This window comes from Trachemys scripta, chromosome 3 (assembly GCF_013100865.1).
Source record: "Trachemys scripta elegans isolate TJP31775 chromosome 3, CAS_Tse_1.0, whole genome shotgun sequence".
NCBI lineage: Eukaryota > Metazoa > Chordata > Testudines > Emydidae > Trachemys > Trachemys scripta.
In genome coordinates, this window is record NC_048300.1 from 78,198,762 (window position 1) to 78,213,765 (window position 15,004).

Here is a 15,004-nt window from a genome sequence, read left to right on the forward strand (position 1 = left end):
TGTCCCTAGCCTCTGTTTGTCAGAGGGTGGAGATGGATGGCAGGAGAGAGATCACTTGATCATTACCTGTTAGGTTCACTCCCTCTGGGGCACCTGGCATTGGCCACTGTCGGCAGACAGGATATTGGGCTGGATGGACCTTTGATCTGACCCAGTATGACCATTCTTATGTTCTTTTCTATCAGATTTGGCGATGGAACTTTACTGCTGTTGAAAAATGAATGAAAAGAGCAAATTGAGTTTCTAGGGCTTAAATGAAAGTGATTGTGATTGTTACAATGGATGGCTTAGTCTGAGCAAAAGAAGCGAAACATGGGTCTAACAGCCCACTGTCTCAGGTGGTAAATTCATTATTTTATTGTAATAATTAGGAGAGAGTAAAGCACAAGTCTGCTTAGTGTATATTGACTTTTGCCCTGAAAGACACTTGTAGCATTGCTCTGTTCAGATCTGGAGTCTCTAGATTAGATGCAATTTTTTTTCTTTTGATTTTTATTTATGTATTGTTTTCTGTTTCCAATTGTGCCTATCAGTTGTCTAGGAGCGGCTGAAAGACTTTACAGTACAAACATAGGCACAACACTTAATTAATTGTTTAGGGTGGAAGGGAGGGAGGATTGTGCAGTATACGATTTGTTGGAAAGTACACCTCTACCCCGATATAACGCTGTCCTCGGGAGCCAAAAAGTCTTACCACGTTATAGGTGAAACCGTGTTATATTGAACTTGCTTTGATCCGCCGGAGTGCGCAGCTCCGCCCCCCCCCTCCGGAGCACGGCTTTACCACGCTATATCCGAATTCATGTTATATCGGGTCGCATTATATCGGGGTAGATGTGTATGTGTGGAAAGCAGCAAAAATTTAATAGGGCTAGTCTCTGAGCAGGTTTATTGGTTTCTGTGACTAAGGTAGGCCTGTGTATTAGAGGCATGGCTCTGTACAGTTCCTTATATCCATCTCAGATGGATATATCAGCCAGAGTATTTGCAGCTGTGCAACTGAATATCAGAAAATCCTTTTACTCTTTACACTGTCATGGTTTGGAATATGTGCACTACTCCTGACTACTTTCATTTGCTTATTCTTTGGATAAAGGTATGTAAGGTATTAGAATCCTTCTTAGGATGACTGCAAAATGACACTTAGGAATGCACTTCTAGGAGAAATACACATGAAGATGAGAAGAAATCACAGATTTGCGGGTAGATGTTAGATTTGGGGTTGTAACTGTAAAGAAATAGTGTAGAGTAAGACATATAAACTAGTTTTTAAGAAAAAGCTTTAACTTTTCATCTGTAATAGAGGAAACTTGAAACATAAATCTGTTTTAATTATTTTCCTTTTCTTGTCCATCTGATTGTCTGTTTTTGTGATTTGCATTTAAAACTGATTGCTTTATTACCAAGGAAGTAATATCTGTACTAATGAACTGTCTTGATTATTTCTGGTCACCATTATTTCAGGATTTTAGAACTAGAAGATGTCAGCCTCTTACACCTAGTTTTTATTCAGAGGTTGGAAGAGGAAAACATATTCTATTTTTGTAACTCCAAGTTAGTTTCTAAACTTTGAGCTAATCATAGAATTGAACTACAATATTTGAATAAATTGAAATGAAGAATATATTCTCTCTTCACCTGCAGAAGAGGCTACTGCTTTCAAAAACTGGTTTAGCACTTCCACAAACTCTGGTTCCAGGTGCTTAGCCAATGATTTCCAGCAGTTCAGTGGTCTGACTTTCTTTAAAACTTGGCAGGAAACATATGGACTGCTTAATATTATGTTTTGTCTTTCAGTTTAAATAAGTTTAGGCATTAACACAGTGTGTCAGTTTCAAATTTAATTTTAAATAGGTTTGTTTTAAATAAATAAACCTGTATTTAAATTAAAGTGTAATTTAAAACATCCAATTTCAATAGAATATGTTTGCAGTGTTAGGTTGACCTATGTCAGACAGGATGCAAAATTTTTCACAGCCCTAAGTTATGTAGTTAGGTCAATCTATTTTTAGGCGTCGATTAGGCCTATATGTTGAATCACTACATTCTTGTTGATTCTATACAGAATGAAGAAGTCTGAAGAGAACACAATCAACATCAGTAATGAAATTTTGTAGAATGTTGATTCGTGTCTCTGTGTGCACAGGTTTGTGTGTCCATTTTAATCATTTATGGTTTTTCTAGACTGAGAGTGAGACTACATTTGACTCTGGATGGAATGAACCTGAAAGGCAGATTCATATTTCCATGACATTTCCCTAGAGATTTCATAATCTATTTTGAAAAAGCAGCTTCAGCTTCTTTTCCGTTGTCCTCTCACCTTCCACTGAAACGTCTTAATTTGATATTGATTTTTTTTTTTGGTCATCAATTTGATTTCTGAGTGTTGTCTAGTAGTCTTGAGTGTTCTTGAAAATTGTCATCTGTTGGTTGATTGGTTGATCTCCATGTCTTCGGTTTTCCTTTCCACCTCCTGCAATCTTAACAGAAGCTTTGAACTTCTCCACTGCAACATGACTAAAATCAAATCTTTAACAAAGCCTGCTGAATGCTTAGCTACGAAGTGCAATGTGGCTTTATAAAAAAAGCTTCAGGGTTAAGCTCATACTTATAACATATTTTCAGATAAATCCATGGGCAATTTAAAGCAGCAGTAAAGGGGTTTGGATAATACAGTACTGCAATACACATTAGAAGACAGTATCATCTGTCCCAATGAGTCTAGGATCCCAGAAAGCTAAAATCTGTCTCTAGAGTATGGTTTGTCAATTATCTGCAAACTTTTTTTTTTTTTTTGTGCTTCAGGTAGGCTCGACAGTTTAGTTGCATGTAGAATGCTTATTACAGGGAAGATCCAATTCTTTTCTGTTTCTTTGGTATGTTTTTTATTTACATCCCTGTATCTTTTTGCTCATTTCATTTTCAGCCAAACTTTGATGTCGATCACTTTGTGTCTGACTGCAGAAAGCGTGTCCAGTTAGAAGAGCTCAGAGATGATCTGGAGCTCTATTACAAACTCCTTAAAACTGCCATGGTAGAACTCATAAACAAGGACTATGCAGATTTTGTTAATCTTTCAACAAATCTGGTAAGTTTTCAAGTTGAATGATGTGTGTGAGAGTGTTTTAGTGTGATTTTTAATTACAATACAAAATTGTGAATGTCTTTCTTTCCTGGCATGTTAGGTAAAGAAGCCTTAAATTGAGAGAGACTGGAAAACACTTATGTGCTGTACCTGTACTTTCTATATAAGTGCTCTTTGTCTGCAGTAAGATGAAAAGCAATAATTGCGATTTCTTTAAAGATCATGGATTTAGTCTGAAGGTAGTAAATAATTGTTGAGAATTCCCCAACCCTCTTAAAATGTGAAAAGCCTCTAATACATGTAAAGCTCCAGATATCTGAATTATTAAAACTGAGAGACACAGATCTAAGTATGCAGACTATGTAACAAGTCGGTACTGTTCAATCCAGTTGACCAAATACCACAATTCATTTTTCAAATGGAAATGTCTCATTGCATTTCTGTATGGTGCGCATTGGGATACATAGTACAGATACCTAGTTTGCATAGTTTTTCATTTTTCTTCATGTTCTGCACCACTGAGACAAATAGTAGTGCTGATTTTTTTGTTCCTACCTTGTAGTATTAAATGAGCATACTGGCACATCACTAAGTATGAATCAAGATCAGGCTACGTCTTCACCGGGGGGTGTGTGTGTTTGATTTAAGATACGCAAATTCAGCTACACGAATAGCGTAGCTGAATTTGATGTATCCAAGCCGACTTACCCCGCTGTGAGGACGGCGGCAAATCGACCGCCATGGCTCCCCCGTCGACGGCGCTTACTCCTACCTGCGCTGGTGGAGTACAAGTGTCGATTCGGGGATCGATTGTCGCGTCCCGACGAGACGCGATAATTCGATCCCCGAGAGATCGATTTCTACTCACCAATCCAGGCGGGTAGTGAAGACGTAGTCTTAGATTACTTTTTTGTGAGGATTGTATAGGTCTATACAACAGTGCTGTATCTAATGGATACAGTCAATATATGAATTCACATGTTAAGTGAAACAAACATTATTATAATCAAATAGCTTCCCAACTGTATGTTTTGATCATTTTTGTAGGTTGGCATGGATAAGGCCCTCAATCAGCTTTCAGTGCCGTTGGGACAGTTACGGGAAGAGGTCATGGTATGTTTGAAATAATCCATATATATCTCAAAATAGTTTAGTAAACTTACATCTCATACTATATCTTATGAAAATTAATTGCCTTTTAAATTCCTCGAATTGATAATTGTTTATTAGAGTCTTCTCTTTGCGAGACCGAGAAATGTAAGACGACATTTCCTGTTCATTGTTTTAGAGGACAGTGTGATATAAGAGTTCTGTAGTAGCAGAAGTAATTTTGCATTTTCTGTAATGCCGTCCATCCAAGGACCTCAAGTGATTTAAGGACATAAATGAATAAGCCTCCCGAAACCACTGTGTAGTGAAGAATTAGCACTATTTTACACTTGAAATTGAGGCACAGAGCGATTAAGGATGTCTATAGCAGAACCAGGAATAGCGGATATATCTCCTCCCTCCCAGTTGTATACGTTATCCACAAAGACATCTTTCCTCCCCTTCTCCTTTGAGACCTTTGTTACAGTAGTTCACCTAGCATGACTTGCATTTAGCAGCTGAAATATATTGGTAAAAATCTTCACAGCTCTTCCTAGAGGATTTTTGTTGTAAACTTGATTTATAATCTCATCTTTTTTGAGGCGGAAAATGCCCATGTGCACTTAGTACCTTATCTTTCCTCCATTTTGGAAAAATGTTTAAATCCACATAAATAAAGCATAAGTTAAAGGGACACAGTCAACTTAAAAAAAAATCACACTTCTGCCTGAAAACGTACTGTTTGTTTTGAGTAACACTTAGGTAAATTTAAGAGAGGTAAGCAATGGGGTCCCCAAAGATCTGTATTGGCACCTGTGCTGTTCAGGTTTGCAGATGATAAAAAATTACTCAAGATAGTTAAGTCCAAAGCTGACTTCATGAGGTACAAAGGAATCTCTCAAAACTGGGCAACAAAATGGCAGATGAATTTCAGTGTTAAGTGCATAATAATGCACGTTGGGGAAAAATAATCCCAACTACATATGTATAATGATGGGGTCTAAGGGCTGGTCTACACTGGAGGGGGGGGGCGGGGGGGAGTTGTCATGAAGAGTTCTCTGAAAACTTCCACTCAGTGCCCAGTAGCAGTCAAAAAGGCAAACAGAATGTTAGGAACTATTAGGAAAGGGATAGAAAATAAGACAGAAAATATCATATCACTATATAAATCCATGGATTTATTGAGTACTGTATTCAGTTCTGGTTGATATAATAAAACTCGAAACGGTTCAGAGAAGGGCAACAGAGATGATCAAGGATATGGGACGGCTTCTATGTGAAGAGAGACTAAAAGGAGTAGGGTTGTTCTGTTTAGAGAAGAGACCACTAAGGGGGGGATCTGATAGGTCTGTAAAATCGTGACTGGCCTGGCAAAAGTGAATAGAGAAGTGTTATTTACCCTTTCCTGCAGAGGTCACCCGATGAAATTAACAGGCAGCAGATTAAATACAAACAAGAGGAATTCTGTTTTCACCCATCGCACAATTAGCCTGTGGAACCCTTTTCCATGCAATGTTGTGCTGGCCAAAAGTATAACTGGGTTAAAAAAAGAACTAGATAAGTTCATGGAGAATAGGTCCATTATGTCTATGAGCCAAGATGGTAAGGGATGCACCCCTATGCTCAGGATGACCCTAAACCTCTGGTTGCCATATGTTGGGAGGGAAAGACAAGGTGGGTCACTCCAGCTGCCCTGTTCTGTACACTCCCCCTGAAGCTCTGGTACTGGCTACTGTTGTAGACCAAATATTGGGCTAGATGGACCATTGGCCTGACCCAGTATGGCGGTTCTTAAATATAACTGAAAGTATTATTTCTCTATTTCAGTTTTATTTACTTTGTGCATTTGACAGCAATTCTTGTACTGTATATTTAAACTTGTTTCCTCTGTATATCAGTTAATCAGTTTTCCCTATTGTTTGTTTGCCTCTTACATCATAACAGGGGAGAGGGAAGTTTTTTTAAAAATATGAAAATGATTACAAGCCCATAAAAATTAACAGTTCTTAAGGACAGCCAAACCCTTCTTTTTTTAATTTACACAAATTTGTTCTTAGGCTTAAATTTTTCCATATCACTAAGCCAAATTTTCCAAATTAATTCATGTCTCTCTCAGAGCCTTAAGTCGTGCGTGAGTGAAGGAATTCGGGCAGTAGATGAACATATGTCTAAACAAGAGGATATCAGAAGAAAAAAGGTACAACAGACAAATAGCTGGGGGAAGAAAATACACTAATTAGAGTTATGTATTCCCCCTCCCTCCCAATAACTATTAAAACAAGAAATTCAGAGAGATGACTGTGTCTGTCCATATCGTACTGTGCGCTGTTTTTATACATGTAAAAGTTAGACATCCATTGTTTGGAGACTCCTGGTACTATAAGGTGAGTGATGGTCAATCAATCATAATCCCAAATTTCCTTTTATCATTAAGTCAAGCCATTTCTACTATTAGTACTTACTCTACTTTTCACTCTATATAAAAAAGACTGCACTATTATTTCCATTTCATACTGGTGTGTAAACTTCCACATAATTTAAATGTAATATAATAAACCTGGAAAGAAAAATGTTTAATTTTTGACTTATGCTAAAAACATCTAATTTATTTTGAGGTGGAAGAACAAGAATTATTTGAACCTGTACTAAAATGTAATATAGTTCCTATTATGCTTAACACCATTATACCTAAGTAGAATCATAGAAATGTAGGGCTGGAAGGGACCTCAAAGTGATCAAGTCCAGCCCCTCAACTGAGGCAGGACTAATAAGCCTAGGCCATTTTAAATAAGCCAGCTGTTTTTCTAATTTGTTCTTAAAAACCTCCAGTGATGGGGATTCCACAATCTGCCTTGGAAGCCTATTCCAGATCTTATCTACCCTTATAGTTTAAGTTTTTCCTAATATCTAACCTAAATCTCCCTTGCTGCAGACTAATCCCATTGCTTCTTGTCCTACCTTCAGTGGACGTGGAAAACAGTTGATCACGGTCCTCTTTATAATAGCCATTAACCTATCTACAGACTGTTCTCATGTCCCCCTTCAGTCGTCTTTTCTCAAGATAAAATTGCCCAGTTTTTTAACCTTCCTCATAGGTCAGGTTTTCTAAATAAATTTATCATTTTTGTTGCTTTTCTGTAGACTCTTTCCAATTTGTCCATGTCTGTCTTAAAGTGTGGCTGAACTGGTATATCATTTCCTGGGTCCTCTTTGTTCTCCTAAACGGATTCAGATTCTTAAGAAACTTTCAACCAAAAATGTGAAGGCTGGCCCCAGTACCATTCTCAGCGCTGTTAATTAGAAAATGGAGACTGAAACTGGAGATGAACATGATGATAAATATTGCTTTCTTTACAGATGTGTGTCTTGAGACTTATTCAGGTTATTCAATCAGTTGAAAAAATTGAGAAAATTCTACACTCCCAAAGCTCTAAAGAATTGTCCTTATTAGAAGCAAACAGGTAAGGAATGTGCAAACATTCAAGTTCTATTCCTAATCAACAAATGCAGTTTGTTTCATCGTTGTACTGTACCCGAATTTACAAATACTCTTACACATGTTTAGAATTTTAAATATGGTGGAATGACAGCAAGACCACAGTTAAGATAATGCCATAGTTCTAAATTTTACAGGATTCTTAAAATCTTAGTTATCGTTCTGCAAAGTGGCAGTAAACTAAATATAGAACTAAACATTTCCATAAATGCTGAAATTATGGAAGTGTTTTTTGAGTAAAAGTAGATTGTTGCATGCTTATTAATCAATTTTTAAAAAGTACATTTTTGACATTTTGTAGTGGTTTTTTTTAGAATCCATTTGCCAATAATCTGTAATACCTCTGGCTCTGAAATCCCTCCCATGTTTCGACAAATGTACCATTTACTACCGTTGGGAGTAAAACAAAGAGTGGCTTCTCCTGTTTCCTTGACTTTTTCACATAACTGAAAAGAAAATTGCCAACAGCATGATGATGTGTATAGGATTGATGATGTAGTATTTGTGGTGGAGGGGAGCTTCATGAAGAGCCAGTCTGGTACTTGGACTTCTCAGACAACTTCAGGGACAAGTTCCCCTCTCTCTGCCTCTAAGCAAAGATGGGGGAAGGGGGGACTTCTCTCTCCAGCTGCCTTGGGGCTGAAGTACCAGACGTGATCCTCGCATACCTCACCTTGCCAGCAAACTAGCTGTAGTTCATAGGCAGGGGAAATGCTAGTCTTGTGCGCCTCTTGGTGCATGAGATCATCTCCGCTGCTCTTCAGTTGTGGTACAAGGGGGCATAACTGGGGGACAGGACCAGTGTGGGACGGTTAGGCGGGAGAGTGGATGTAGGAGCCCTGGACACACCATCTCCTCCTATGTAAAGGGGGAACACAGTGAAAGCTGAGACTGGGTGTGGGGATAGCAGTTCAATTTTAGGGAATGGGGAAGTTTAGTGGAGCTGTGCTGGGATGAAGAAGGCATGGCTATTTCCTCAGAGACAGCCCTCATTAATGCTGCCATGCCACAGGGGATGGGCAAAGGGGGGGGGTTCCTTCATCATATAGATTTGTTCCTTTCCAGATCTGTTGAGTTCTGTAAAACTGGTTTCCCCCGTGACAACAAGCAGGACCGTCATTGCAGGGACCAATGTTGTGGGCTGCTAAGGCATGATCTTGTGCCCACTATGCCTGCCTCTTACCATTATTCACAGGGAAAACATTGTAACTCTGACCTTGTACCCTGCCTCCCCCATGTTAGAGTTGGGCGGGGAGCAGTGTGCATCTGACCATTAGGTGGAAGTGATTTTGTTTGTGAAGACCTTATTGTTTATTGAACTGCAAGTTCTAACCTAACACACACACACATTCTTTTTTAGCCCACTTTTGACTGGACAGATTTTAGAGAGAATTGCCACGGAATTTAACCAATTACAATTTCATGCAGTACAAAGCAAAGGAATGCCTCTTTTGGACAAAGTGAGACCAGTAAGTACCACTGTTACCCTGCTTAACCTTCATGAAATCTAACATACGCAGTAGGTACAGAAATACCGACATTACATCAACAATGTTTTAATTAGTTTGTTCTGAGCAAAACAGGTTCCTAGTTTAAAACATTCCTTTACCAGTGCTATCTTCTGTGGGTGTTCATGCTGTTATTTTCCAACATCTTTCAGATGAACAGTTGAGAATAGGAATAGAAAATAAGAAATTATATTAAATGTTTGTCAGCATAACATTTTATCCTTAGTCTAAATCTAGCCTTGGTACTCAGGGGATTTAATAACTCTGGTTATCTTATACAAACTGAAGCATAAACAATTGAGTGTGTCCACAGTAGTTACCCTGAATTGATTAAAGGTTTGCCTTTGTGTCCACAGCAGTGCTGCTTTAAACTGATTGAGGTGTGGTGGCTGTTATTTTTGATGGCTTCTTCAGCCAGTTAGCCACCTTTTAGGGTATGTCTACATTGCAATTAGACCAGTGGTGGGCAGCCCGGGGGCCACATGCTGCCCATCTGGGTAATCCGCTGGCGGGTCGCGAGACAGTTTGTTTACATTGACCGTCTGCAGGCACGGCGTCCTGCAGCTCCCAGTGGCTGCGGTTCGCCGTTTCCAGCCACTGGGAGCTGCGGGCTGCCATGACTGCGGACGGTCAATGTAAAGAAACGGTCTCGCAGCCTTCCAGGGATTACTCTGATGGGCCGCATGTGGCCCGCGGGCAGCAGGTTGCTCACTACTGAATTAGACAACACAGCTCGCCTGTGCTAGCTGGCTTGGGGTGTGGTGCTGTTTGAGGCATAGACGTTCAGATTCAGGCTGCAGTCTGAGCTCTGAGACCCCCCCCCCCACCTCGCAGGGTCCCACATCTCAGGCTCCAGCCCGAGCTCAGATGTGTACACCACAATTAAACAGACCCATATCCTGAGCCCCATGAGCCTGAGTCAGCTGACGTGGGCCAGCCACGAGTCTTTAATTGCAGTGTTGCACCAACCCAGAGCTCCGACCTAGGACCCCATGAACTTGAGTCAAACCGGGACCCAGGGTTCAAACTCCAGTTCATTGCAGTGTAGACACGGTCCCCCCTGGACTCTGGGAGTTCTATGAAAGTATCCCACTGGTGGACTTTTTGTCTTCTGAACAGTCAGATGTATTGGACGACAGTCAAGTTTTCCCATTCTGCACCACAAACAAAGGGCTAGAGTGGCCACATTTTGGGAGGGCACTAGGAAGTCTGGGTTATGGGTGGTTGGACTCGGGCCCTCATAATGCCGTGTATGTGATAGAGCCCAGGTTGGGACCCAGGGTTCAACAATTCCTAACCTGGGGTTACGAATGAGCGTAGATGCTCAAGCCCCAGGGTCTGCTAACTCATGTTCTAACAACTCTGGGCTTATATTGCATTGTAGACATTCCCTCAGTTCTGTCTGATACTCCCCTCTGCCCAGCCCCACTCAGCTAATGCCCCCTGACATCCTACACCAGCATTACAATTGTGTATCGCAGACTGCATGTAGCAGTTTGAACCACAGGTGGTTCATAAGGCCACCGCTTGCAGCTGGCAGTTGAATTTCCAGTTGAGAATAGTGGAGGGGGAAAGGTGGGAACATGAGTGGAATATTTCAAGAGGAGCAAAACTGGGGGGTGCTCCCTGTGGGGTGCCTTCCCTATAAATGCTCTCAGCCAGTGACCCCGCTGTGTGTTTTCAAATGATTATTTGCAGCTGGTGACCTACAGTTGGATTGCCAACTTAGGCTGTTCAGGATGGATTCTGGGAGCATTTCCAAGGAGATAATTTTTTAGGAGGATACTTTGAGAGGGGGCATAAAAGGGACTTGACTGGAGGTGAACAGTTGAATCATCAGCTCCATATTGGTAGACATTAGATGTACAGTGGGACACTTACTGGGGGAATCTCCTGGAAAGGCATGGCCAAGGGGGTATTTCTGGGGAGAGTGTTTGGAATGAGTGGGGCTTAAGTGGAGGAGATATTGCCAGAGGGAGGCCCTCCTCCAGCAATCTTAAAGGAGGTTTGCTGGCTGAAGCAGCTGCTAGCCCTGGCAGCTGCCTACCATGGCAGTCCTTTGTTTGTGGTAATAGAATGCAGTCATATTGGGTCTCAGTTCTTTGACCTGAAATGTTTGGGACTCAATCACTGCTTTTCCCATAAAATCCAGGGATAAATGTCACAATTGTTACCACTAGCAATTGATTCAATGGGTTCGTGTGTTGACACAAGGTGTAGGTTAGTTAATTGGGAGAACAATTGTTGACTTATCATTTCTCCCATGTCAGTCAGATCCTAGACTGTTTACCAGATTGATTTTTCAATATACAAAAGAAAATAGTTTTTTTCCCCCTAGTTTAACATTGTTAAATTGAGTAATTTCATGATATGGAGTTAAATATACAGTAATAATCCATAGGTTTATTTTAATCATTGGATTTTAATGTTAAATTGATACAGTTACTACAATTCTGAATGTATTCTTTAATTTTAAGTGTGTGTTGATGTTGGTAAATCTTCTTGCACATAACTCCTGTAAAGAGGGCAATGCTCTGTTTTTATTCTCTCCTTTTTTGTAGCGTATAGCTGGAATAACAGCTATGTTGCAGCAGTCTCTGGAAGGGCTGCTCTTGGAAGGCCTTCAAACTTCCAATGTTGACATAGTACGTCATTGCTTACGGACCTATGCAACAATTGACAAAACACGAGATGCAGAGGCATTAGTTGGCCAGATTCTTGTAAAACCATACGTAGATGAGGTAAGATAAGAGCCAAAGAAAAGTAACTGGCTTGGGAAAATAATTTGTTTACCTGTGAACATGCCAAGCTTCCCTCGTGCTCCCTCTGAGTGCAGTTAGCACCTTCAAAGCTCCTATTTCCAGCTTCAGGTTGTTCGATAGTATCCCCTAATATCAGTATCCAATTTCAGTTATCTTAAATAAATTTGGCATGGGCAATAGAAAAATCAAAGTAAAACAGAAGTGAAGCAAAATATAATCATAACTAAGGTTAGACTACAATAAGTGTAATTAGTAAGGCCAGACCTCTTAATTATAGAGTATTGGTTAAACAAGTTGAAAATCTCAGATTTCAGAAATTCTTCTCTTGACAATGCATTCTGTTTCAATCTCACCATTTTTCTCCAGGGTCAGGAAGTATCTGATCTCTCTGGTTTTATCTGTACTGTCAGTTCTGGTGGAAAGCTTCCACCATTGCACGAGTGTTGATGCAGCTCTACTGGCAATGGTGGAAATAATGGTAGTGTAAACCAGCCGTGCCAGGGTTTTTTCCACAGTGTCAAGTCATGCTCTGGCCTGGATTATTCAATTTGGGAGTTAAAAGTGCTGGTGGCTAATCTACACTACTGTTCCCACTGTTTCTAGCACTGGTGCTGCTGCACTGTTGGTAAGGTAGTGATGGAAGACTTCCCTAAAATTGCCAATGGGACAAAGCCTTTGTTAGCTGCCCAGATGTTTGTAAACCTTTTCTACACTGGAAACTTCCCCCTCCCTCCCACAAAAAAAATCTGGACTAGTAATAGCAATAGTCGGAAAACTAATGTATACTTGGTATCCGTTGGTCACTGGCACTTTTACTAGCTGATCAACACTAGCACTCCCACTGTCGCTACTGCTGGTTCAACTTAAGGGATGCAAATTTAGTTGGCCATGGTAAACAAGGCCTCAAGGTCTCTCTGGGGCATCATGCTCAGGTATGTGTAATAGTTTCAGGGTAAGTGAACCTGTATTCACCCTTTCATGGTTTACTCCAGGAGTTCCCAGTCAGGTCTTAGGTCTCTCATTTTCACTTGTCCCAATTTCTTCTGACTGGGAAAGTTTTAAGACTGCACAGCTTCCTGCCGTGCCCTGTGATATCCCCAGCAAGCCAGTCTGCCTAATGGCCAGAGCTTGTGCTTTTCTTTCTCTCCGAGGACAATGAACAGTGTTTTGCCAACAGTTATTACACTGCCCTTTATAAGCAAGCCCAGTTATTCCTAAAGTAAAAGGATTCCAGAAAAAACATAAAAAACAACAAAAGGTCCTAGACACATGCTAAAAGCTTATCAGAGATCACCCATCAGTCTTGGGGGCCCTGGTAGGCCAAAGACTTTCCAACTATCCTGCAGGGGTTGAAGCCCCCTTGGACAGAAGGTTCCATCTGTTGCTGAAACAGAAAAAAGGCCTGGAGTCCATTTAAATTCAGCCTTTCTGTACCAAACCCACCTTTCTTTGTCTTCCTAGTCTCTGGAAACCCAGTTTGACCCAGAATACACGAACTTTCTCAGGGAGTGCTACTTCTCTGGAAGTGTGAGTGATTCACCTTAATCACACCCCACTCTTTTAGTTCCTGAAGGATCTGTGGTGGTAACCCTCCCAAGTGGAGTAGACCACAATCACGCATACAATCCCTGGCCCACAGTGATACATAAACTTAATACAATGTGTTCCCCCAGAGATATTGCAAGCGGTTTCAATATCTGTCATGGTATATCTGGCATTAGGTCTTTCCTCATTTTCAAATAGACATAGAAAATAAGTTTACAGTAGTTTTAATTAAGTTCCTGATCTTCATACTGGTGTAACTTCCTCTCAGTTTGCATTAGGGATATATCAAGTGAAATTGGCGTATCACTCAAGTTTCAGTTATGTTTCTCTTCTTGGCTTTTAAAACACATTATAAGTATAATTATCTATGTTAATTATCATTCTGAGATTCTACACATTGTTCTAGTGTGTGTGTGTCTGTCTTCTTTAAAATCAGTTTTTCCTGTCTCTTCCACAGATTAGTCTGATTTATATGCACTCAAACAGTTGTTACTGCCAGTTAATCATGTACATAAATACAGTAACTCCTCACTTAACATTGTAGTTATGTTCCTGAAAAATGCGACTTTAAGCGAAACGATGTTAAGCGAATCCAATTTCCCCATAAGAATTAATATAAATGAGGGGGTTAGGTTCCAGGGAAATTTTTTTCACCAGACAAAAGACAATATTTTATTTTTTTATAAAATATATATACACACACACACACACACACACAGTATAAGTTTTAAATAATTTAATACTGGTACACAGTGATGATGATTGTGAAGCTTGGTTGAGGTGGAGAGTCAGAGGCTGGGGTATTTCCCTTACTGCTAAATGATGAACTAGCAATTGGCTGAGCCCTCCGGGGTTAACTCTCTCTCTCTACAAGGCAGCAGAAATGGAGGGAGGGGAGACATCGCAGACAGAGACACACACCATATGTGTGTGAGAGAGAGAGATGCGCATTTCCCCTTTAAGTACATTTCCTTGTTAATTAGATCAGCTTGCTGAGACCGCAGCTGCTGCAAGCTCCCTCCGTCCTGAGCCCTGGTGTGTCCCCCCCTGCTCTATGGAAGATGGGGTAAGTGGGGTGCAGGAGCAGGGGGGAGGGGGACACCCTGACACCCCCCTTCTTCCTTTCCTGCCCCCCTGCACAGCAAGCAGGAGTCTCGGGGAGCAGCTCCAAGGCAGAGGGCAGGAGCAGCACATGGCAGTGGGGGGAAGGACAGCTGAACTGCAGGCAGCTGCTACACAGGGAACTTAGGGGAGTAGGGAGCTGATGGGGGGCTGCTGGTCTACCCTGGTTCCAAGCCCCCACCAGCTAGCTGAAACGGGCTGCTCTTCCTGCAAGCAGTAGACAAAGCAGGTGGCTGCCAAACGACGTTAGGAGGGAGCATTGCACAATTTTAAACGAGCATGTTCCCTAATTGATCAGCAATGAAACAACGTTAACCGGGACGACTCTAAGTGAGGAGTTACTGTGTGTGTGTGTATATATATATTTTAAATATGAGAACATGTAGAATAGCACTTC

The 15,004-nt window shown here is 40.9% G+C and overlaps 1 protein-coding gene across 2 annotated transcripts in view; it reads left to right on the forward strand.

The window, feature by feature from the left end:
• The window catches only part of COG2 (component of oligomeric golgi complex 2), a 42,360-nt gene that overhangs the window by 4,125 nt on the left and 23,231 nt on the right, over nt 1–15,004 (forward strand). The window contains exons 2-7 of one of the 2 annotated variants that reach the window (XM_034765135.1): nt 2,927–3,088; nt 4,133–4,198; nt 6,291–6,371; nt 7,532–7,635; nt 9,031–9,139; nt 11,740–11,919. In XM_034765135.1, the coding sequence (XP_034621026.1) occupies nt 2,927–3,088; nt 4,133–4,198; nt 6,291–6,371; nt 7,532–7,635; nt 9,031–9,139; nt 11,740–11,919 (702 nt within the window). The remainder of the gene's footprint in view (nt 1–2,926; nt 3,089–4,132; nt 4,199–6,290; nt 6,372–7,531; nt 7,636–9,030; nt 9,140–11,739; nt 11,920–15,004) is intronic. The other variant, XM_034765136.1, reaches the window with a different exon arrangement.